The following is a 26,413-nucleotide window of genomic DNA, read 5'->3' as shown; positions in this document are numbered from 1 at the left end:
CCAGAATTCAATCAAAAGCATCACCAGAACCTAGAGCTGCTGTTTGGAAAGGTGTTTTCCGAGATGGAGAAATGCAGATTTGAAGCAATTTTTATAAACCAACATGTAATAACAATGTAAACGTAACCAACTCAGTAAAAAATTGCCCCTATTATTAGGCAACTCAACATGCACGACCGTCCTAAACAACTAAAAAAGAGACCGTTTTAATAACGGAGAGGTTTGTCCAGGAGATCTTTTAGGAACTTAGAAGCAAAGATCTTAAAGATCATCTTTTACATATAATATCCACAAAGATACACAATGCGGGCGCGTGATGTGCAGTGCACTTTTTACAGCAAACTTTTGAAAGATTGTACTTTTATCAGCCGATTTTAGGCTTTTTGTATATTTCCAATATCCTCCTATTGTCTACATTTACCCACCACCACTTCAGTTTACCTGAATAGCACCAAGCCGGCCACACAACTGGACTCTCGGTGTCCATGATGTTGCCAATTCTCAGAAGTGTTAAAACCTATTTCCTCACATCAGAAAGTCCCGATTTTTCGAAACAACCACGTTTTTGTAAACACTGAAAGTTCAGACTTGAAAGAGTTTACACCGCAACACAACAATACAAACTTGAAGTTGCCGAGATATCTGAAAGAGAAGAGATAAATTAAGACTCTAATAGACATGGTGTTAAAGTTAAGCGATGGAGTTGAATTAGCGATGTAAACGTAAACAATTTGCCCCTAATCTCAGGCAACCCAATATACATACACATAAGCGATTAGACAGTTGCTTAAAGGTATTTGGTTGAACGATTAGGTTTATCCGTGGAATCTACAGGTTTTGCCGGAGTGGTCTAATAATTTGACTTCGTTGGTTTATACCACGCACCAGTATGGTATATATAACCAGCAACCTGTTGATAAAGGTTAATCGTTGTGCGTGAAAAAGTGCGACCCCGGCCTGTTAGAGGTTAATTTTTCTGGTCGTACTAATTGCCTTTTGATGGGAACCAGAGTTCAAATTGCCAAGTTTTTATGGTTAATTTGAACGAAATTATAGTACGGCCGAAGTAAACCGTGACGAAGATTAAGGATTCAGGTGTTTCATCAAGCTCAAGTCACGTTACAGCTTTAATTTGCTCCCAAAAATTACTTAATATCGAATTAAAAAATACCGCAATCCCAATGTCAGCTATATCATTTTTATATGGGAGCAATTTTTGGGCAGGAATTTTTTTAAATTATATGGAAATTTTAGGGGCTATTATCACATCATCAGGAACACCGATTAAGCTCATTTTGTTAACAATTGGCCGACAACGTTGTACTTATTGGGGGACGAGGATATTTTTGGGACACTTTCTATGTGTCTAATTGATTGTTACCAAAAACAATGTGCCTGACGACACGACTGCACTTTCCGTTCTTTGTTATCGGTTTGATGAGTGTTATCGGAAGGAAGTCGTATCGAGCCTTAGGTGAATACTAATAAATAATATTCGGAGGTAACTGGTCATTTGAAATTTGTCAGGGATTTAATAGTTTGAACACCGCATTTGAAAGTATCCGAGGGCTGTTGATTTAAGTTATCTGGATGCAGAAGTATCAAAGTACCATACAAAGGAGTCGCCAAATCTTTGAAGAACCACCTTACATGTCTTTATTTTTAAAACCGATACATTTGGGATTCTTTAAATTGTAAATCATGAACATAGAAATATTAAGCAGAAATAGGGAATATAACTGACCTGTGGTCGCATGGTCGGATCTTGATCCAAATTTCACGCATTTCTCATACAAATCCTTGATAGTTTGACTTGCCACCGGAAAACCCAAGGAACTTTGAAGATGTACACAAGGTGGTGCATCGAAAACGAAATTCGATATGACCCTGTATATGATCAAATACTTTCCTAACAGTAGTCAATGGTCAATATTAGAGAGAGCAAATTAGATATTTCGGATCTTCTGGTCAAATTATTAATGCGCTGCTAATTCTGCCGGGAGGATAGTTTTAAGATGGGAAAAAATGGGCTGACCACTTAATTACCTTTATTTCAACATTTTAACCTAACTGCTTGTTAATTTTGCCAGCGCGTCTATAATTCGGCCCTTACGGAGTACCAGTACGAACTAGACAATCATTTTCGAAGTTCCGCTTTTACTGAGAATATCATGGTGTGGATCCCAAGCACAAATATAGGTACATTTTCAAGTGGATTCTTGTTGGAATTGCTTCATTACTTGAAGGGCGGAAAATTTTTTTAAAAATAAACAGGTTTAAAATCAAGGAGGAGAAAAGATGGGCCTCGATTGGGCAGGAGAAAGTCCACAAAAGAAAGGACAGAAAATAAATAGTAAAAAAAAGCACAAAACAGATAAAATCAAGAAATTATTGGAATAACTTCGTAGCGACGAGAAAAATATATCTAGAGAGAAAGGAAAGAGGAAATGCATATATAGACCTAAATAAAATCGATAATATCTATAAAAATATCTCCATTGGAGATTGTGAAAGGCTTCGAGGAAGATTGGATAAGAATGAGAAGAAAAAGATCTACAGAAGATGGGGGATGAGACAAAAAACGAACGGACTCAGAAAAGAGTTCTACTAAGGAAAACATAGGAATCACTTAGAAGAAGAAATGGGAAGGAAATATTTACAAAAAATGTGACACAAAACGAATAGACTGGCAAAGAAGAGAAGCAACTTAAAAATGTGCTTTAAAGACTATTTGAGACTGGGAATGATTTCCAGAGGGAGGAAATCATAATTGGAATCACTTGGCTAGAAATAAGTTAAAAGCTATTCATAGGAAACATGCAATAAACGCTATTGCTATTAAGAAAGATTCAAAGTGCAGCGAACTGTTGGAATCTTTTGGCCAGAATGAATTGCAGAAGAAATAGTAAACAAAAAGACAGGAAAGAGAAGAGAAAGAAGAGTAGTTAGAAAGGACACTAGCACTATGCTTATCATTGGCCATTATCAAAATAATCCAGAACCTTGAGAATTCAGCAACATTTTTCCAAGAGAAAAATATAAAAGAAAGGACTGTTCTAAAAACTAATTAAATTATCAATAGCAATTCTGAAAAATTAAATTGAAATGCTATCAGCTGTTAGTAGACTAGTAACATTATGATTATGATTAATATTATGATTCCTTTTATAGTTCTATTGATTAGATTCGGCGAACGAGCAACCGTAACAGTGGCATTTTTGAACACTCAAAATGATGACGATAAATTGACTGAAATTAATTTTCTTAACAACAAAACAATAATTGCGAAAAGATCTAGAATCTAAACCCCGCCCGCTCAAATTTTCTTGCCCCGCATTTACCCTCCACCATCCGTACCTTAGAAAAATCGCATAATCCTTGTAAACAATCACAAAAATTTCCAAAAAAAAACACAAAACGCAGAGGAAAATTCAAATCTCGCGCTTCCACCCTCTCTCCATCAAAACAAAACAATCGAACGTCGTGCTGATCTCCCTCCAAACGCCCGTAGATCGCGATCGTCGACTGTTCTTACACGGCGTACCGTGATCGTACTGAGCGACTTATCAAAGGCGGCAGGTGCGCGAGGTGCCAAGGCCTCTCTGGGGTCGCAGTGTGCTCTGATTTTGGTGGAGGGGAGAGAGGTACCATGCCACGGGTCACCTCACGGGGTGGGACGGTACCACTGGTTCATTCTTGGATCTTGGTAGCGAGAACAGGGACGAACTCAGCAGTAGTATTTGTTTTTCGTTTATTTATCTGATCGACTGAGAGCTAAATTATTGATGAAGTGCTGATAATTTTATCAGTAACACAGTTGGCACGGAAATGAAACAACGAAGCAATGGAAAGGTTGTATTTCCGATTTAGCCACATTCAAATAAAATTAGTTTCCACAAAGACTAAAAATCTGACCAGAACCTAAATTTTATTTCAACATTTCTATGGAAATTATCCTGCCGTTTAAGTTGACAGCACGTTAATCATTTCTTCCTTAGTAGGAACTTTAACAACTGAGATCACCTGCAGTAGGTTGATCTATTGATTCCCCAATATGGTACCAATTGATTTTCAATGCTTTGTGGAGGTTTACAGATGGCCGCACTATAAAAAATCTGCCCTGCATTTCACCGTAATTTAAATAATGCAAATACAAGCTCGAACCTACAACCTTTGTCCACCGTCTGAGGTAGGCTCTACCAACGCCTTAGTGAAAGGTCCAAAGGTCCCAAATGAAACGCAATCTAATCAATCTTACCTTTCCTGTAACACTTAAAATCTAATTTTTCTTTGCATAAGAAAATCCTTTGTTTAATGATTTTGGATTTTGATAGATAAACAATGGTTCAGTTTAAAGATATCGTTTATCTACGCTCTTTGACGAGTGAGGGCAGCAGTCGTCTTTTCATACTCAATTTCGTTCTTGTCTTTCAACTTCTGACACTACTTAACTTCTGTTGTCAGCTGTCAATCTTAGTACCTTCAAATAACAATTGAATTGTGAGTCGGTTCTGCGCATGATCTGCAGCATTTAATAATTTATCTTTTAAATATGTTAATTAGTAGTTTAGTTACCGATGACGGTGCTGAGAAACGTAAACACAGATAAAAGCGAATAGCAAATCGTAACTTGAAATGGCATTTTATGTCCAATTTAATGCCATGCACAGTATAAATTAAATGAAGATGATTTTCTTGAATTGAGAAAGTCAATTTCTTCCCTGTAGTTTTGAGTTTGTCGACATTTCTATTAAGTAAATATGGTATTGAAATGAAGCTTCAACTTGCATTAAGTATATATAAATACTTGAAATAAACGTTATTGCAATTGATCTTTTGCTTCAAACAAATGTTCTATTATTTCCGATTCGTTTTATATTCTCAATTTAAATGCATTCACTTGACGTTAAGTAAGTAAATTACTTGCGAGTTCAGATGTTGAAAACAAGTATTCACTTTTTTCTGTGCAGAATTTTGGCTTTCCTGCGTTTGCATTTTACGCCCTAGGTGTCGCCTTCATTTTAGGAATTTGCTAGTTATATACATTACCGACAGATGTAGCTACTTACTAATTTCAACTGACATTTTGTACTAAATATCTATAATTTTCCTTAAATCTGGTCCCATTATATTGCTTTTTAAAAACCCTGTTGAGCGTTGAAAATCTCGTACAACAAAGTACCTCTCTGTAGCCAATTATAAGGCACAACCTTTTCTTCTTTGAACCCGTCTACCTCTACTGCCACTCTACCAATAAGCTACTGTTAATCCACGCCGCTGTTGCTTTTTTCGTTTGCCATTCTCTTTTATTAAAGTCATCCAGTCGCCATCTCTTTCTCGATCGAATAAGAAGATTGAGCTGCCGTCTCTGTTCTGTGCATTAGACTAATTGCCCCGACTTTTTTGTCTTCGATTCCGATCGAGATATCGGAAAGGTCACCGGACGACGTCGATTAAAGATGGTTGACGTTGGTGTCCCCTTAATGGTATTCGTTGGCAAGCAATCTGGAATGAATTTCAGATGCTGGCTAAGCCCATAACCATCAACGGGTTAGTTTTTGGCATAAATACATTAAATTGTCTCTCAGACTTTCTCAGACGTTTTTTAGCCTTCTTCAGGTCGGCTTTGGGCATCTTCAGACGTTATCGGTAAGTAATCTCTTTGGGAATTCGGCCGCCTCCGTTGACCACCGGATGCGATCCGTTAAGGCCACAAAAACCAAGTGAAGAAGAAACGACCGGCCGATTAGTCGGGGTCATCGGTCACGCTTGATTTTACCTCTTCGCTCTTGCTTATTGAATCTTTTTTTTCTTTCTTAAGAAGCTTCAAGTTTGAACGTATTGGTTGTGCAAGAGCGGATGGGGTCAAGGTATTTCACACCTGCTAACAGCTGGCCCCTGATGGACTTTCGATTTGCTAAAGTAGATCGGTCGCAGTGAATCATGTGTTAAGGCCAAATTTGAAAATAACTGAAGATTTTAAGTGCATTATTATCTGTACGGTTAATTAGTGATGGTTGGGAGGGGCCGCGTTCACAGGTCGATGGTGGTCAGAGATGCGTTGAAAGTGTAACGCTGAAGAATGGGAAAAAGTACCATCAGCGTCGTCGGTGTCGAGTAACAGGATATTTTCTCGAAAAATGCGTTTTGCAGATATGGAGTGTTAGTTCAATCGTGGATATTCTAGGCGAGGATAAAACGAAGATAAAAGAGGTTAAGTTCAAAGATCAAAAAGGAGAAAGACCAAATTCGATAAGACCAACATGACATCAGAAATTTTCAAAATGACTACAACATTCTTCAGTACTTCGCAGATCCGTTTATAATCCCAAGAACACCTCTCAAATTCAAATAATAAATGGGACTGAATTGGATAAATAAATCGGTTTTTGGACACTGGATATTGTCTCAAAAATTTAATGAAACCGATATGGCATATGAAAACATTTCGTGGAAGCGTTAAAAAATTCGTTTGGTGGGCCAAAAATGGCTTTCAAATTCAAACTAATCTCTTGTTGGTGAATTTTTCATATTTTAGAAATTTTAAAACGAATAATTCCTAAGAAAATTAGAACTTTCGGTACATTCTTTGGGTGAAAAGATGTTCGTAGTACCAAAAATTGGGAGGAAGACTTAGCAAACGTTTTCAATTTCTCAAAGTTTATACACTAAAAGCGTGTTTGCGGTATAGATGAGCTATTGTACGGTTATTTGCACAGTTTAATAGCCCTGTAGCAGTAGAGTTACAGTTTAGATGACTTTGCAGTAGGATCGCAATTAGGGCCAAATTATTGAGGCATCCAGTGTGAAGCCTTTATTTTCGAGTTATCAAGGATTTTATTTCCATATTTTGAGAGGTAATAATAATTTTAAAAGGGTATTAATACAGTCCATTCACTTTTTAATTGCATCCTTAGCAGCTCATGGAAATTTATCATATAGCTCCGCATAATTTTAATTTTTTTTTTAATATACTTAATAGGTAATAAAAGCAGCGCATAATTTAGGCTTCCGATATCTCATTTGGGCTAAAATCCGTAAAAAGGGAGGAAAAGCGGCTTTGTCAATAACAAAGTTTTTAGCAAATATAGCAAACGCGATGCAAGCAATGGTTGGCTTAGTTAGGTTTGGTAAAATTTCGAATGTTCTAAATAAAATAACTTTAAAATTCATCCAGACGCAGATTTCTGAAATTCTTGGTTTTACTTTAAAATCTTGAAAATATTCAGAGTTCTAAAATGAAATTACATTTTTTATGTGGGACACTTTCTATATTTTTACATTGTTAATAACGTTTATTTCTCTCTTTTCACTGATATAATTCACTGATGCAGTTATTGTTAATGAAGTCGACTTTTCTACGAGTTATTTTAGTAGGTATTTGATTGCTAAGTACGTAATAAAAAAGTATATTGACATTAAAAAGCAATTTTTTACGCCAAATGCAATTTACTGCTTTAGGAGTAAAAAAAAGGGATAAAACAAAATATGGAAGACTTATCTTTAAAAGTATACATAAATACTGGTTCTTAAATGTCCAGCTAAACTGCATGTGAAGTAACTTATAGTCAAGGCAAACCATCAGTTAAGGTGTCTTTGTCAATTACGGAGGTGTTTCATATAGCTGTCTTTACTTCAGCTGTTAGTTAAGCTTCAGTTTATATAACACTTCATATTCCACTTAGTGGTTAGTTGGCAGCCGCCTCTACTAAACTAGACATTTAAGAATCGGTTCATGAAGAGTTTCAGCACTTACATGATACATCCCCAACTGATAACTGAACCACCCAATTGTTGCTGAAAATTCACTATATTTTCAACGTTTATAGAGGGAAGTTGAAATATCGTACAGAGGGTGTTCCAAAATATACCGATAAACTTTAAGGGGTGGTGAGAGACTTCAAAACAAATTTTTCCCTTTAATAAAAATATGCCAAAATGACAGAAAACTCTTAATTTCTCGTTTAAATCACTTACCGATATGCACCGATGTATTGGAAGAGGAGGTCCTGTAACCTGGCCCGCGCGTTCTCCTGATCTCAACACCCTAGATTTTTTCCTTTGGGGTTATCTCAAATCTGGTTTACGAAACGCCTCTTCGTAATGAGGAAGATCTCTTAGCAAAAATAATGGCCAGTTGCACACATCTAGAAGCTATTCCCGGAATATTCCATAGGTCCGTGAGTCAATGAACCGACGATGCAATCTTTGTGTTGAAGCAAATGGTCAACATTTTGAATAATTACTCTAAGCCGCCGTTTATTTATCAATGAAACAATACCTAACACGAACAAAAACTATTATAATGACCAAAATGATATTGCATTTTTCTGCTCAAACGGCTTATTTCCGGATATATGTTTATTTAAGGAAAAAAGTTTGTATCGGCGTCTCCCATCACCCCTTAAAATTTGCCGGTATACTTTTGGGACACCCTGTATACACTTTGTTCTTTCCATTATTAAAATTTCCACGCGACGTCGATTCTGATGCTTTAAATTTTGAAGTTTTTAGGCATAACAAGTGGGCAAGACCTGCTCTTATGAGTTAAAAATCTTGACTTTAATGCCCTTTAAATTATCGTGTGGAACGATACTGACATTTTCGTGAGGCTTCTCTAAACTTCGGCATTTGTAGGGACTAGGGCATGCCCGACCTGAAAGTTCAATGGGGTGATTCTTATTATGGAGTTCTCCAAAAAATGCACAGGCCCGTCGAAGAGTGAAAAGAATCGAAGGAGCCAACTCGTTCAATTAGCATTTTCAAGATCAACTTCAAAGAGCCTTTGACAGATCAACGAGAATGCTTTGAACTGTTACATACGGAATTCTCTCAGTAAGTAGATAAGATTAGTAGAACACATTCTGTACTTCTCATTTTTCCTCTTTGGCGATCATTCATAGTCAACCAAAGCTCTGTCGGATTGATACAGTAGCTAACTCGAGTAATTACGTTCTTGGCAGTTCTTGCATTAAGCCGACCACTAAGCAGATAATAATTTACGAGATATTCAATGTGCAGGAGCACTTCCTGCTTCAAGAAGTGAAATTACCGCCATTTTGCAAAGTCTTCAGCCAGATTCCCTGCGTTCTAACAGTTCGGCACATGTAATTATCTTTCGGCATCATCGATTGCCGAGTCTATTGATTTATGATGTTAATGATAATGTTTTGATTTGCCCACGTAAAGTACGTTTGCGAGGAAAATTAAAATCCAATTTGGAATAATTATAATTCCTGCCATCTTCAAATCGTAAAGATCGGGATTAATGCCAACCGTGTGCATACGACGAATAATATCCACGTTGTGGCTTAATTACGTACACCAAATCAGTGAGGCGTGAATATGCAAATGGCACATGTTTATTTTATACTTAAGCCGAGATTAGTTTCGTCTTCCGCAAAAGCAGCAGTAAAATAAATTAATTTGAAGATCATGGAAATATGGAAAAATTTTCCCATGGAAAATCTCTCTCCGGATCAAACGCGAGATGCTAGTTAGTTCGATAAATAACGCCTACTTGGAAATGGTCAACTGTCCAAATAATCTGACCAGGTCGCTTCGGCCACATTCAGGTCTTCACCATTTTTGGTCATAAATTAAGAAAAAAACTCGATTTTCAAGATTCGAAAACAGCGGGGTCACTAGTGGCCCATACCTTGAACCGAACTCAGTCTGCTGACCTGGGGACATGTCTTCTCTAATTGTCGGATCCACTTCGGTTTCGTTTGGTTCTCGAGAGAATCGAAGATAGTCGTCCCAATGCGGCTCGAATTGAAATTTTGATCGTATTGTAAACTTCAGAAGCGTGAAAATACGACTAAATGGTAATTCGTCGACTGCGTAAGATGCACTTTACCGTTTTCGAGGCCTTTTTACTTAGATACAATTTTGCGAATCATCGAGCGAGCGGCAAAGTGAACTTGCCGCACACGTGCGGTTAAAAGGTATGCCACTAGCAAGTCAAAGTGACATGTGCCAGTATCAAAACTTCTTGTGGGTATTTGACACTGACACGCGTGCGGTAAAACCTTTTGCCCCACACGTGCGTGCAAAAATTTCTGCTACTGATATTTAATTGAACTTACCGAAAGCAATAAAGTTAACGCGCATGCGCTACTTGGAAAAATGTTGTACCTAACACGTCTTAAAATATGTTTACCGCACTCGGTGGCTGATCAAACTTCGTTTCGCGTTATTCGGTTAATTGTAATCGACAAGTTTTTTAAATCAACCTTTTCATCATTATCGAAAGGATGTATCCTGATTTGGATGATAGGCGCTTTTCCTGATTAGTTTACCTTTGGCATTTCACGTGTAATAGTGGCTGAAACTTCTGCGCTCATAAAGGAATGGTGTCTAGCAGTACGAGTGGAAAAGGCTACTCATTGTGCCACGAGGCGTAGGTGAGTACGGTGAATTCTATGAGTAGGAAATTCATATTCGGTGCAAGTATTATACGATACTTTTACCACTTCCCAAGGGACCGTGAAATTTCAAATTAAATTAAAGAAACTGAGATGATATTCAGTTCTTAAAACGTACCAGAGAGTGAGGCGCTTTCCGTTATAACAAAGGTGTTGACTTCTTGGTAGGGAAGAGTGCATATGCAAAGTGGGGCGGTATTTCATAGGTTTTACGTATTTGGAGTTTTCACATGTGGAATTACAAAGACTAGCGATTTAAGGACTAAATCATCCGCCAACAATTACAGATTTTAACCCTTAATTCTGATTCTCGGAAAGAGAACACTTGAAAATTCTTTCCCGATTGTATCTCTGTTTGTCATCAATAGTTCTTCTCGCAATGATCCCAGACAATCGTCCATCGGTGCGTTTAACATCGGGTTCCGCGAAGCAGTACCAAAGAATGCAGTAATTAGCGGAAAGGTCACCGAGAGGTCCGCAGGAGCCGAGAACCTGCTGTCGTTCGCCTCCTGCGAAGATACTAAATTAAGAAAATCCGACAATGTAGTGACCGACGAAGGTACTCTCAACGGGCACTTCAAGGGCGATTTCAACATATTTATTGAGAAAGAACTGCATATATGGGAACGTTATTAACGTTCATCGAACAATATGTAGATAACAATACGCTCTATTGAGCTTAAAGTGCAAAGAGCTGTTTTTGCGCCTGGTACCATTATATGGGCTTGCTGCAATGGCTGCGAAATGTTAATCGCAAGATAATTGCTCAGATAGTCGATAGATAGTGCCTAATACGATGACACAACAATGCTTTATTGTCCGATGAAGTGGTACCATCGCCAAAATGGACTTAATTGATGCTATGAGCGGTTTTCAAGAGGTCTCTTCGCGGGAATCGAAAATTATTTCGCATACATTAATGGATGCTTGATTAGATATGTAAATAAAGTTAATCGGAATAATTATTTATGTGAGAAAGGAGGCAGGAAAGTCCAGTTCCCACTGAGAACCAAGCGGATGTCGTGGAATGATTTAAGTATGGTTACCAAACTCATTAATTGCACTTACTCTGCTATCTAGAGCAAATTAATTGATAATAATTCATAAGCTTTATGTTAGGTAAGCATCCATAAGAACCATAAGGGGAATTTGTTTTTATTGGCTTTCTTCACTATCGAGAAGAAAAACTTGCCAATTGCCGCTAACAGAAGGTTTTTACACTAAAGTTCCGCTTGGCAGACAATAATAAACCTGACTCGTCGATGGTACCAACGTGAGTTGCAGGTCACCGGAAGCAACGTATTATTGGTACCGGCCACCGCGGCAGGACGAAGCGCACCAGAGAGGAAGGAACTCCTGCTGACCGCTGACTGGACGTTGTAATGGGTGTGGTTGGAATATTGTATTATTACAAATAGTTATTGTAGATCTACATTGTACAGGTGTCAGGAAGTATTACAAGTGTGCTATTATTCTTATTACACAAACTGTGGTTCATCTAAATATTGAAGAAATTAGTCATCGCCATAGGCCACACAAAAAGAGCCGCAAAAAATGTCTAGGTTCCTGATAAACCATCCAGTGGTCCAATATATTGAAAATATTAAAATATCTTATTAATCGTAAATTTCAATGTGCTTTAAAGGAAGTTACGCCTTTATCACGGCAAAATGTAATAAAATATGTGTTAAAAGAAGAGTAACTGACTTGGAGCATGGATTTTTATTGATACGATAATACAGCCCTTCGTTATACAAACCATGAATGATAGTAGTAGCGATGATATTTCTGAATTTGATATCAGTGATTCTGATCAAATCTAACAAATTAATCTGAGTAAGTAAACAAAATAATTATGTGTATATATTTTTATGTATTTTGATTTTGACCATTCAGCAACATTTTGAACCACTGTAATCGTGATGCCCGTTTATCTCTGACCCATTTTTTGTGTGACCCACGGTGATGACTAATTCCTTCAATGTTTAGATGAAGTATCATCTTAAAAATAAGAATTGAGAATGGCAGGGAATGCATGTTGGTGCTTATATGAGGAACCCCGAATCAATTCGATCAATTCGAAATAGCTCAATAAAGACTTTACATCCTATTTTTAGGCACAATAAATATCCAAGTGTAGCCGTCAAATGGGGAAAATGTGAGCTGCCCTCGTTGTTTTCTTGGAAACTTTTGAACCCAAATGAATAATTAGTGGTCACCGAGACTCGAGACTTTTTTACAGAATTAAAAATTTGTTTCATCCTAATGGAAGATCTTGGTAGGTTGTTTTTTGGGACATGTGGATGAAGCTTTGAGATATGGGAAATATGTCCTTCCTTTTATTTTTTAAGAATAAAGCCTCACACACCAGCACTCTCCAAAAAAGAAAGAATTAAGAATCTGCTTCAAACATGCTTAGAAAATGGAAAATATGATCTTCATTCGCGAATTTCCTTGTAACTTGTAGGCACTACAACTATTGTCTCCGAGACTTGAGAAATCAACATAAGAGCTTCACCATATTTATCTCCTGGTTATAGATGGTTCTTTTCTGGGCGTTATATACGAAGTTATTCAGCAAGGCGACGATTGTTAATTGCTATGCATAATAAAGATGGTTTGTGATGAAGTGTAATTGGCCATGATAGTTTTGTTGCACCTATTTCTCCAATACTTTCAAACGTACAAGGTTTCCATTTTTCATTGTAAATGTCTTTCAGTAACCCTTGTAGTTAGCGAAACCAGATTTCTCAATACTGTCTTTGAATTTTGTGACATGAACGTTGATAGTGAGAGAAAATGTTCGAAATATAAAAATTTCATTAAGCAGTATTGGGAGATTCGGATAATGAAACAATTAACTAAAACTCTTCATTGGCGGCCAGTTTCGTTAAAATATGCTTAATAGTCTTCAGATATATTTCTTAAGAATGAACGATCTTTAGTAATAATAAGACCAAGAAACGAATGGAAACTACCTCGAGTTAACCAGTGCTATCATAATCAAAAAACGATCTCTAAAATTAACGGTCATCATTAAGAAATTGATACTTAATACTTAATTAAAGTACTACTAAAGTATGTTTAATTAAAGTTGTTAAACATACGATACACAAGCACCAGATGAAGCACGAAAACGCACAAGTAGGAAACGTGGGTGAAGAACTTTTAACTGCTTTATAAATGTGATTTTTTGCTACATTTTGTCCAATGCGCTAATTTTGGACTAACTAGCACGGAAAAATTACTTAAAACGACAAAATTTAGATACAGAGAGTTGCATGAAAAACGGACAAAACTGCGAAATCATTATTTGTCAACAGATTTTCAAAATTAAATAACTAAATAAAATTGTTGAGATTTCTCTGTATTATTCGTTCATTTGTTCCTATCCAGTTCCCGCTAAATTGTTCATTCAAATAATTGATATTTAAACGTGTATTATGGGGCGAGGCTCCGTTTTGTTTGAAATAAAGTCTATTTAAATCGGCTAGAAGCAGTTTGCCCAAGAAGTTTTGTAGCTCAACAGAGAGCAAACTAAAATATCGGTCGTGGTTCAAAAGACCATTTATAAGAAACGGACCAATCAACCTTTTTCCGATTGTTCTGCACCACACATCAAGCTAAATCTTCTCTGAAAATTGAACTCAACAACTAAGTCGGGATTACCTGTTGAGCAGTGCCGATGATTTCTTCTGTTAAGAATGCTCATCCTTCCAAATGTACACTCATCTGACTATATTATCTTTGTGTAAAAAGCGCGATCCTCTCGTACTTTAGGCAAAAACCACTCACAAAACACCATCGTCCATTCTCTATCGTTATTCTCTAGCGTTTGTATTTTGCGCGGAACGTATGGAATGTACCTATGTTTCTTTAATATTGCAAGTACCGTTTCCTGCGAAGTTCCACAATTTCGAGCAACCTCCCTTGAAGAAGTTTGGGATGTTTCTTGAAAATGCAACAACACGTTTATCTCGACATCAATGTTAAATCGACGATCTTTAGTCGCTGGTTTTTTGAAGGCGCCATAAAGTCGTAAATTCTCTTCCAGTCTGCGGAATTCGTGATGGGTTGGAAATTCTCTGTTGGGAAATTTCTGTCTGTATCGTCGAACTGCTTCATGAGAATTTTTTAAACTCTCAAAATCAACTTTCAACATATCGTTTAGCTCTTGCTCATTCATGGCTGACTTTATGTGACATTGAGTTTGACACTTAATTGTTTAACCATTTTTAAATGTCACAGTAGCCTACTTGGACCAAAATTCATTGATATGACGCTATTCAGAATACAGAGGACTCTCAACAATTTTATTTATGGTTCAAATCACGTGATTCCTTGTTCACCTCGCAAAATGTAACGATTGAGAGTCGCGTCACGTAAAATGACAAATCATATAAATTTAATATGCTAAAAAAGGATAAAGATATATTTGAATGCCCAAACATAGTCCTTTTAACGTTTAACGTTTTGGTTTAGTTTAGTGTTTTAAACCGATGTGTTCATTGTTCATTAACTTTGGCGGTAAAAGTGTGTTCCTTTGGGAACTAAAATAGTGCTCCTGGTTATTTATTATCGGTGTTGTTATTACTGTTGTTGGCATAATGCCCAAGTTCATAAACAGTCGGTGTGAGCAGCTTATAGCGACCGTTATCAATTATTTCGAAAGAGAATTGGAGAATAATAGACCCTTGTTACCATTGAATTCAGTTAGAGAGGTAAATTGAATTTTAATGTTTTGGAATTGAGTATTAAAAGCTCTTGTTTTATTTAACGTGTTTCGAATGCAATGAACTTGAGTTGGCCTACTGTAAGTGAGGTATCAGCAGCAATGAAAGGCAATGTGGGGCTACATTCCCCCAAGAAAAATCGAAGGAGAAAGAAATCAGTGACTGAGACATCATTGTTAAATGTTAGCGCTACTCGCAACGATTATGATACGACTTATGATATGTATAAAAACCGTAAGTGTTTAATGGGCGTTTGTTTACAGAAAGTGCTGATTTTAGGAAATCGTGTAAATTTGCAGACACTAGGAGAAATACTAAAAAAAAGGAATTATTTGGTGACAGCAAACGTGTGGTGTTCAGCTCTTCAGGCTGTTACGCCAGATATGTTTAAAAATTTTATTCAGCACACAGAAAAGAAAATTTTGGCTTGGTTTAACAGAGGAACCCATAATTATTAATGTTTATGATTACTCAAGTGAATCAGAATTTTTTTTTTAGTGATTTTAATGACTAAGTGTGCCTTTTTATATGTCTTTATTCAGAACATTTCCTTCAGATTTGTTAATTTGTTAACAATAAAGATTATTGTAATGTTTCCTTTTTCGTCCATTGGTACGATATTGATTTACTCTGGATCTAATACTGCTAATGACTGTTAAATACTGATAGCGTTGCACCAATACCTGACAAATTTCTGCTACATATTAATTTTGAAAAGACGTGGCATCACTGCTAATGTGGAGCCTGTGACGTGCATAAAAACTTACGTGGTTTGAACCATAGTTTGCTAATTTTGAAAGTCAGTTGACAAATGACAATTTCGCAGCTTTGACCGTTTTCCTTGCAACTCTCTGTATGCGTAAATTTGAAGTAAGAGCGGACCTGAGCACAAATTTTTCTTTAATTCTGACTGGCATTGTCGGAAAAATTCCGTCCATCTGGAGTAACCTTCAGTAACCTGAACAGTAATTTTTAAAGCAATCAAGCATTTTAAGAAATTTGAAACTATTCGCACAACCTGAAAAGCAGGGGTAGCAATTTTGAAGTAGTCCCACAACAGCCAAACGACTTCAGCAGACGTTGATAATGGCAGAAATTTTTTTCAATAAGGAAATCATTCTTATTTTCTTCTGCATTGTGCCGTTAAGACACAATAAAACGACAATTATAAAAAATAATATTTTTACTAGGATGTCTCGAAATGTGGACTTTTCGAAAGCACCCCGTATCTAGAAAACCAACATGCGTTCAGTCAATGTCAATATGAATTTCACCGAAAATCCAGGACAGTACTGGGAAATATGACTTCTCTAAATTCGACGGTCATTCAAATACACTTACAATGAGAACTGAACAACATTAGAATATATGGGGCAAGTACAATAAGACGATCCTGGCCAATCAAGTTTCATTACGAACAATTTCCATTGCAGTTCGTCATTAATAATGAACATTATTAGTGTTGTTGCGTTCTCATATTCAAATGTGGCTATGTCTAAAAACTGAATTTAATCATACAGTATTGTTACTGCTGGCGTGCGGCTGCCGCAGGTAAAAGGCAGAGGCAAAAAAAGGGTTTATCGTAGGCGCTCGACCTAGTGATTTATTACTTCCTTTTATGTATGTCGAATATTCTGGCATGTTCGTTTATGTAAATCTTTGCATGTTTGTGACGAAATTTTCGACTCCTCTAGTCATAAGACCTTTGGCCACATACACATACATCTAAGCAGACCGCTGTTGAGAGTAAATTTAGTCTAAACCTCATGCGGTCATATGAGCGAAGCGATTGCAATAAGCGATATTAATGTGTTTAGTACTGAAATAGTGATTCATTAGTGGGTTATTAGTTGACGAATGATAGTGCTAATTTGTTGAGTGGATAAATAGTGTTTACGTTGAAAGCGAGTTTACTGAAATCATTCAAACCATTTACATCGCAATAACTGGCATCAGAAGAGACATCCTAGTTAGACATTTGAGAACGCGCTTGTGGTGAACTGTGAGTGCCTTTTTACTGGACATTACGTGTTTTATGCCAGCGACCTGAAGCCATCATAGGGCAATGTATGGCCGATTTGTTGCGCTGCTAGCCCTCAGGGAAGAGCAGAAAAACGAGTAGGAACGAGGTCCCCGCGAGCAAAAGGAAGAACAGATGCCACTCAGGAACAGGAGAGACAGGAACAAAGGTAGGAGAAAGACAAACAAGAACAGAGGGAGGAATGCTTCCAAAGAGGAATTCATGGAGCGTGTAGTACTGAGAGAAAGCCAGCAAACAGAATGATGGAAATTGTTAACCAGGAAGTTCGCGAACTAGAAAAAAGCTCCTTGAACGCCACAGCGAAGATGAGAATATTTCTGTAGAGAGTTGTAGCACACCCAGGGTTGAGATCACGCCGCAAAATTCTGATGGAATTATAAGCTGGGAAACCTACAAAACTCAATTCGAGGCAACACTCTGCAACAGCTCTTCGCAAACAAACGAAAAAAAGAGTAGAACGCCCGGCTGAGAATAGGACAGCAAAAGCCAGGTAAATCTTCATAAGAAATCAAGACAGCTATAGCCAAGGTGATTCGTCCCCACGAAACCCTTAATGTTTCCACAAGAAGTTGGCCGTTGAAAGGTTCGTCGAATGAGTTCGATATAATGATATTAGGCTTTGAGTAAGATACAAAGACATCAGCGAGGCACTGATTCCGAGCCCTCGAACCGAACCGACATGAATGGCTAGAAGCGGAGGGCGGTGGCAATTGACTGGCACCCAGGATCTTTTACAGTCGATAATATGGGAGGCAAAAGTCTTATTGTGGGCGGACGTATTCAGCAACAAAAGATCCAGATTACCATCGATCAGGAGCAGACGTGCCCGTTGTGAGACCCACCAAATTGACCATACAATCACTGCTCAATCCTGTAGCGTTAAAATAAGTGACCGGGGAGCCTTGTCCTGTAGAGCGAGAGAGACAGGCCGATGTTAGCGGGGAAAGATTTGACTTTCGGCACAGGAATTTATTTTGAGAAAATCCCTTATTAGGAAGCATGGCTCATCCTACGATTACAAATGGAATATGCTCACACTTGGCGAGTGTCATATTCACTAATGAGAACGTGGAAACGGGAGCACGGTGACTTCTAAAAATGAATCTGAGTGCCCCGTGGGGCTTGTAGAATCTAACACGGATTTGACGACGAACCTGAGGGTGGCGCATACTTTGACCAACATGAAGAAGATTAGACCACTGCGTGTAACAGCAAATTCCATGAAGGAATCGTTCTTACCAAACACGAGCCTATACACTGGGTATGCAAGTGGGAAGGATCGGAATCGTCTAAGTTGAGGAGTTCCATCTGGTCTTGCCCGGATGTTATGGAGGATTGCAGACACCACCTGTTGAAAGAGAAGCCCTGGCACTAAATTTGTTATGCTGAGTGCGATATGCTAAACAGAAGCTGAAGGAAGTTGAAAGACGCTAAAAGATTAAAAAATAGAGCCATTCATCTAAACTTGCCTTATACAAAAATTGCTTGTTTTCATTCTACAGGGTGTCAAAGTAATATTTTTAATTCTGTAAACTAGGAACAAATCTCACAGTTTCTGACCTACAAACTTGAAATTGCTCTTAGGGATTTTTGGTTAGAAAACCGCCCAGATATCTGCAATTGTTGAACTAAGAGCTACATCCATATCTTGAAAATAAAAAAAAATTGATGAAAGTAAAATTTCAAAGCGTCGATCATGTACGCGAACACACTTTCAAGTTCAGCTGAATCGCTTTATTTTTTTACCTTCTAGTGTTCAATACTTATTTGTACCATTGTGTTCGAACTACCTTGAATATATGTGAATAAAAAGAACAAATTGCAATCCCAACCATGTAAAATGACCCAGAGTACTTAATAGTTAAATATTCTCTATAAAAGATCACTCTGGGTAATATTTCATTTGTCACGATTGGGTTAAGCCTTCAGATTCTTGTAACTTGCGATGTAGAGTGGCAGGTGAGAGGAGTTCGAAATTGGAATCGTCTCAACATTTTAATGAGGAATGCCGAAGGAGATTTGCTTTCAATACCAGATCTAAAGGGCTTTCGACAATGGTTAAGCTAAATCGACAGAATTTGCAGACATGTGGATCGCTATATTGTGGAGGGTTCTCTCCACGCTTGGAGCTATTTTGATTTTTTGAAAGTATTCAATGCTAATACATTTTCTGCAATTAAACGACCAATTGAAATTGCGTAAACGATTCGATTGGATATAGTTCTCGAGCTACTTTACTGCCATCAGACAACAGTAAACGGCGACTACCATGATACCATCTGCTGGTGTATAATTGTCTCGGCTCGCAGAAATCGCCAAAGCCAATGGGAACCATTTGTTTTCGAGGATGCCGGTGGTACTTGCAGAAAACAATTACATGAGAAAAATTGCCGGCGAGTACGTGTTAATTAGCCCCTAGAGATAATCTTGCGCTTACCAATGCCTTCGAACTCATCCTCTGAAATGGCTTCTAGTTTAACTTGCGTGGGAGTCAGCATTTTGAAAGGAGGCAACAGAAAAACACTAAAAACAGTCCTGCTCGGCCGGCACTGGATAACAAACTGCAACAAATAACAACGTGGGCCGTCTGCAAAGAAGTGCCCCGGGTCAGGGCCGGGTCGGGACCTATCCCCCTGATGACCCTACTGACATTTTGACCCCCCGGAGGAACGCCGACGCCGCTCACTTTTACTTGTTCGACGTGGGTTTCGGAGATATCGAATATTTCCACCAATGGCAATTCCTACCCACAGCTCCCAGAATATTACTAAGTTTCTAACACTGAGCATTACTAGCGTTAAAAAGCCTTATCGCGATTTGGACGAAAAACTGCTCAAACATTTATTAGATTTCCGCGGAAATATCTGAAAAGTGTAATTGTACCAATGGTGTTGGAAACGAATGTCGAAGCCATAGAGGTGGATGGGGGTCAAGAATAAGAATCACGGGGTGCAAGTGCCAGGAATTGACCTTAGTCTTATGACGACAAATGTGATGTTTTCGAGTGTTTAGACTGTGTTTCAGCCCGAGTAAAACGAACATTCACAGCAAATCATCACACTCAATGCAAATACTTCATGATATATTTTTGCTGAACGCCTACTTTGAGTTAAAATTCAGACTCTATTTTGTGCTATTATTTTGCTTATACAGGGTGTTTCTTAATTGATGTTAAAAAATGAAATGGGCGAATCATTAGCTTATTTTAAGATTAAAGCTTTAAATAAAGGCATGTCCTAAATTGTTTCCATTTTTATTTACAGGGTGTTGAAGTTTCGTTTTTTTTTCAATTTTCATTAATTTCTCTGTTAGTTGTAAAGATAATTAACTCAAAATTGGTAATAACAATCATTTTAGCATTACGAACAAACTGAAATAACAATTATTTAAAATACTCTACAGGGCGTTACTTTTCTCATGGTCGCTCTCAATATTTTACACCAGGACTTTTTCTATGACATTTTTAGATTCTATCCATTAACTTCATTTAATCTCTTATGTCTTATTAACTTTTTTGCCTATTCAGTTTTTTATTAGGAACAATAGTTTAAGAGATAGTTGCAAAAATGTCTAACCATGTTCGCCCCGACCGACCTAAGGATATGATGAAACGGTAAGGTAGTGAATGCTGCAATTAGGAATAGTAACCTGTGAAATTTTTATTTATTATTATTTTTTGAGGAAAATTATGATTACAAATAAAAATCATCTATTAAGAAACACCCTGTATAAAATAGAAAATTTTCGATTTTCTAAACATTCTCTTCAACCATCTGGCGTCTCAATCAATCGTCAATTAACTTATTGGCACTGCAGAAAAATCGATTACAGTTAAATTAGCGGTGGTTCGAGTGATACATATCTCGAGAACTACAAAGCGCTCCTCATATTCTGACCTTCTTGTCTTAAGAGTGCGAACGGAGAAATAATGGCCGCACTTTCTTTATCTGGTACTTTTAATCAATGGGTAACAGTACCATTAAGCTTTTTTACCATATTATTGAAAGCCAAATACGGTACTCCTTGCCATTGACCGCTCCGTTTGGTCTTGAATGTGTGGCTGAATTAATTGAGCGCTTCCTTTGGGTCTAAGATCACCACAGGTACATATGTATATGCATATGGACATGGTACATGCGTTTAGATGGAATAGGATCATTTTTAGGCAGCTCATGTGTGAATACATGCAGCTAGGACAAATTTACTCATAACTCACTTGCAGATTGAAGATTTTCAAGAAATGCAAAAATTGGGTGAAAAATGTAGAAATTCATTGTGGCACTCACAAGGAAATTGGGTTGTTAAATGGCCGGCCGAGAAATTACTTTCTACTTCGGAACATTTGACTGGTAAATTACAAGATAATATTGATCAATTTTAAATAGTGAAAGAAATAACGAGCGATCAGATAAAAAGCCTCTAGAGTGCTTTAGAACTGCATTTGCGGCGCGAACTTTAGTTTTCATAGTTCTCTAGAGGTTTTCTTTTATCTGATCGCACGTTATTTTACCTGTCTACATATATATTTGTGACAAGAAAAGATTGACACACAATTTCATTTTATGTGTGATAAGTGTCAATTGTCACTGTCATTTGCGCTACACAAACTCAATGGCGAAAACATCGGCGCATCGACAAATTTTATTCGTTTTTGACGATGTATTGTGAAGAATTAAATTTTTTGAGCGAAACGGAAAGTTTTTATGATATTTAATGAAAAACTGATACGAAATTAAAAATTTAAGGGGGCCATAAAAAATTTAATTTTATTTAAAAAAAACGTGAATATTTTAACAAAGTAGCAAAATAAATCTCTCCTTTCTTCTTAATGCATGTAAGCAAAAACAAAAAACGAAAAGTAAGAAGGTTTATCTAAAGAAATCAAATCGCCTCGCAACACGTTTGGAAGCAAACTGCTGCAAAATACCTAGAAATTATTGTCGCTATTTTATAAAAAAAGAATAAACAATGTGGAATTATTTTTTAACTTAAATCTGAATGAAAAACCGATCTTATCAATTGTAAACAATAATATGGTAGAAGCAGATTTTATTATATATTTTTTGACCTTAACTAGCGCGCCGGTTTTTACTGTTAAGTTTATATCACCCATTTTGTCACATTACTGACTATCAAATCAAAAAATTTAGTCGTCTTACCCTAAAAAAAATCAGATTTTGACACGACAATGGCATAGACCTATGGCTTCACGGTTACACAAAATTAGCTCATATGTGGCGATGGTTCAATCTTCAATAAACGCGATTAGGAAAGGGAGTATTGTATCCTCCTTCTGTTACACACTTTTCTTGGGGACCAATGCTATATTTTAGTTTAAGATTTGGGGCTTTGACGCAATTTTAGTGTCGATGTAAAATCTTGAGTTTTACGCAGTTAACTAGCGCAATAAAAATTTAATTTATTGTAAGAAAATGTAGGCCTCAACAATAACAAAATCATGTCACGTACCTTAACATGATTAAAAAAAACTTTAGTCGAGTTTTATCTGTGCTTCGATCTGATATCCAAAAACCATAAAGTTCTTTGACAAAAGGCCGTATTTCAAAGTAGGCAAGCTCGTAAAGTAAGACGTCCCGGTCTAGTTTGTTTCTAAAGTAATGAACAAGGAATCAAATACACAAAAAAGTGGACGATAAATTAAAAAGAAGGTAACAGTCACTTAAAAAATACTTTATCAGATTTAAGGTTGGTTTATGAAAGCGGCCGGTTGAATGTGGTGCCTGGCCGAAAAATTATGTGACGGATTAAAAAGACATAAGGTACTGTCGTGTAGCTTCCTTGTAAAGATAAAGTAGGACACGATTATTATTTATACGAGCGAAAAAACGAGGAATAACACACATCCGCGTCGATGCAAAAGGTAGAAAACGATCCAGGAAGTTGAGAAAAGCCGATTTTATGGACTGACACACCACGCACCGGCGACGACGCCTATCTCCCAACATATCTCTCGATTTATCTTTATACAGGTCGACCGACCTCTTGTTTCTATATCTGTCATAAAACATGTAAAATGTCTGCCAGGTCGCATAGTCGTGGCCGGCCCGCTAAATGGTTGTTTATGGGCACTCTGATCCCCAATACTACTTAAATCTCTCCTTACCACAACTCACCAGTAATAATTTACCCCTTCTTTAATCTCTTTTGCTTGATAAAATTTTACGTGCAGTACTGAATCATTCAATTAAATTATTAGCGAATCGAATGCGGTAAATTCCGCGACACAAATCTGCCTCGAGAGTGGCACCTCTTCGGGTTCCCTTCACATTTGACCCGACCTTTGCTTTTGAAGATGATACTCACGTTTTTGCTGGTAAAGGCCGAGGCAAATTTTACCCGCAGGAAACACGATCTCTGTGTAATTTTATTAAATTACGTTAAGTTGTTTAGGTTGTAAGGAAATATGACTCGAGGCATTCAGAACTGAAGAAGGATGTGGATGTTTTCAACGGGTATGCTGCGCAAAACTGACTGGACTCTTTGTATTCTCAGAATCTGTTTGGTTTAGAAGAAGGTAAAATAATCTAGCAGTAAAGATGTTTGCAGTATACCAATAATGGCGAACGAGGAAAGTCATTAACCATTAATACTAATGAACATGCTAAGTATGTAGGTTAAGAAGGCGTCGCATCTCAATTGAAGAATCAGGATCGTCCAATCGTCCGTCGACTGGACTGGACAACTAAACCCATTGAAGGTGGGCACTAAACATTTAGGTGGATAGGAAAATCAAGGGGAATTGATTCGTAATACTTTTACTAGACAAACTTACTTCAACGTAACTTCAGATGAAGCAAGTTGATTTTCAATATGGGCCTAGGTATGCCCTCGGACTGCTACTCTTTCACCGAAGAGCCATTTTACTATTAGAATTTCACTTTAAAAATATCCATGCCACAACTCTAAAAGGTTAGGTTAATGCCATTTTGGTTTTGATAGTTTTTTTCTGGTTTTTGGGATTATTATTGAAGCGGACATCTGTTAATTCCCCTAGGTTTTTCTAACCACCTAACTGTTAGCAAGCTGGAATACCGTATACAGCAGATGAGTTCGTCTTAAATCCTATGTCAGACCCGAGTTTTGATACCTCTCTTATTTGTCGAAATATCCGACAGGAATTTTTAATAAAAAAGTTGAGGTCTCTTTAATTCTGTTTCAAGGACTTTTGAAACTCAATGTAGGTATCCCGTGCCGAGATAGAATCCAAGATAGCACATTTCAACGGAGAACTTCACAAATAATTTTGTAGAACTATTTGCGTCGCGACGCCGCTCCTTTGAACGCGCAACTTTTTGCCAATTCAATCAGGTCTGTATCTATTACCGTACCCGAGATCCCCATGCTGTACATTCTCATCTTGGATATACTGTATAATTGGGAAAATTGTTTTTGAAGTAATAAGGAGACAACCTGTTTAGCTAAAATCAGGCCAAAATTCGTGAAGATGCAAATCAAATTCGCTCTTTTGAGGTCTTCCGTAAGACTCTGAATTAGGTGCTCACTTTTCTATGTTGAAAAACATAGCTAGGATCCGATCAAAATTCATAAAGTGTCAAAAAACATACATAACATAGAATGCGTTTGCGGATAGGGTTCACAAGAGGACAAAAATTATTTATGGAATTAGAAGAAAAAATAATTCTTCGGATCAAAAATGTGGTATCTAAAATCTGAATTCCAAGACAAACAGATATTTTTATGAGCAATAATTTTTTTTACAAATCTACAAATAAAAATATTTTTCCGACGTGTGAACGTTTCCGTGGACGCATTATACAGCGTGTGAATTTCAAAACTTCGGATTGCCTGTAGCTCTGAACATCGAACTTTTTTTTAGAACACTGAAAAATCGTTTCGGCAGCATGGAGGGGGTGCCAGTTTAATAGTGGTTGCAAGTTTCTACGTGTACCCCTAAGAGGGGTAGCTCCCCCAGCTCTCAAATTTTAAATTGCAACACCTCACATGTGATACTTCATTTTAAAGGCCTTCGTAAACTGCGTATAAAAAAACTAGTTTCAATAAAAATATTAATTTTTGAGAAGTTACAGAATTTTTAATATAGAAATATCATTTTTTTAAAATATCCACAAAAACAGTTCAAAATGTTCACTGTTTTCTTTTAAACAAAAAATTCTCAAAATTCAACTTCTCTCACTCTTTCAAATATCTCCAGGGTAATGGATTGACATACTTCGGTAATTCGAAGCTGTAAATCTTACAAATTGGCTGGCTTAGTTTGGTAAACGACTGATTTGATGTGGCCGTAAAAAAATCGATGGGTGTTAAATCCGGTGGCTACTCTATTTCTCCTCTGCGACCAATCCATCTTCCTGGATAATTGGTCTTGTTTGTAGGGCGTAATGCGGTAGAGTACCATCCAATAGAAGATGTAAAAAATCATCATCTAATCGCAGGTCGTTATCGATAGAATTAGGGTGCATATCCCTCTTACGGGTACACGTAAAAATTTGCAAACCCTATTAAACTGGTTCTCCCTACATTCTGCCGAAATGGGTTTTCAGTGTTCTAAAAAAAATTCAATCTTCGTAGATATAAGCAATCCAAAGTTTTGAAATTGCCACACTGTGGATAAAATGGCGGGTTTCATGAAGATCTGAAAACTAAATATTGAGGAAGGCATAGACACCAAATACAAAGATTTGCTCTAAATCAGAGGAAATATCTGCGGTTAAATAAATAATTTTTTTCTCTACTTTTCATAACCAATAGCTTTATATCTACCTCGATGTAGAGGCGATAGTCCAGGGCCAATTCGCTATGTTCGACCGGTACGAAAGTTACAGACAGGACAACGGATGAAGTATAGAATGGCTACCACATAATGTACTACAAACTAGTTATTTTATTTATGCATGCCATTCACCGGAGAAAAGATAAAATATAGAAATATTCCAGTTCTTGTAGCTCTAAGGGTTTCGCCGCTCTGCTTATTGTCGTTGCCGTAAATTATGTTCTCCGGTTCTTAAACCTGCGATAATGCACGATGATTGCTTGAAATATGTGCTACATTTTGCCCACTGGAATAATATATCGTCTCGGTTAATTTATGGTACCACCCGGGCAAAAGTTGCTTTAGTTATTAACGAGATAAAACAGGAAATTAAAGTTCACGTTGCAAAAAAAGGATTCCGATTATATTGCGCGTCATTAATCTCTGCTCAAGACTGAAA

At 37.2% G+C, this 26,413-nt stretch overlaps 2 protein-coding genes across 6 annotated transcripts in view; both read right to left on the bottom strand.

The window, feature by feature from the left end:
* Positions 1–26,413, bottom strand: part of Samuel (SAM-motif ubiquitously expressed punctatedly localized protein) — a 65,173-nt gene that overhangs the window by 30,910 nt on the left and 7,850 nt on the right. Inside the window, exons 1-2 of one of the 5 annotated variants that reach the window (XM_066389960.1) lie at positions 19,639–19,742; positions 442–642 (exon numbers count right to left, since the gene is read on the bottom strand). The exons of 1 other annotated variant lie outside the window; for it this stretch is intronic. In XM_066389960.1, coding sequence (XP_066246057.1) covers positions 442–487 — 46 coding nt within the window. In that variant the 5' untranslated portion in view covers positions 488–642; positions 19,639–19,742. Of the gene's footprint in view, positions 1–441; positions 643–3,357; positions 3,600–19,638; positions 19,744–26,413 lie in introns of those variants that run through there. 3 more of the 5 variants (XM_066389958.1, XM_066389959.1, XM_066389957.1) reach the window with 3 other exon arrangements.
* T48 (FU domain-containing protein T48) overlaps positions 4,871–26,413 on the bottom strand; it is a 190,272-nt gene continuing 168,729 nt past the window's right edge. Inside the window, exon 3 of the transcript XR_010752130.1 lies at positions 4,871–4,880. The gene's annotated coding sequence lies outside the window, so the exon portion shown is untranslated. The remainder of the gene's footprint in view (positions 4,881–26,413) is intronic.

The sequence above is a fragment of the Euwallacea similis genome, chromosome 5, assembly GCF_039881205.1.
Source record: "Euwallacea similis isolate ESF13 chromosome 5, ESF131.1, whole genome shotgun sequence".
Classification (NCBI taxonomy): Eukaryota; Metazoa; Arthropoda; class Insecta; order Coleoptera; family Curculionidae; genus Euwallacea; species Euwallacea similis.
The sequence above is the reverse complement of the archived record's forward strand: the minus strand, read 5'-3'. Positions and strand labels throughout refer to the sequence as shown.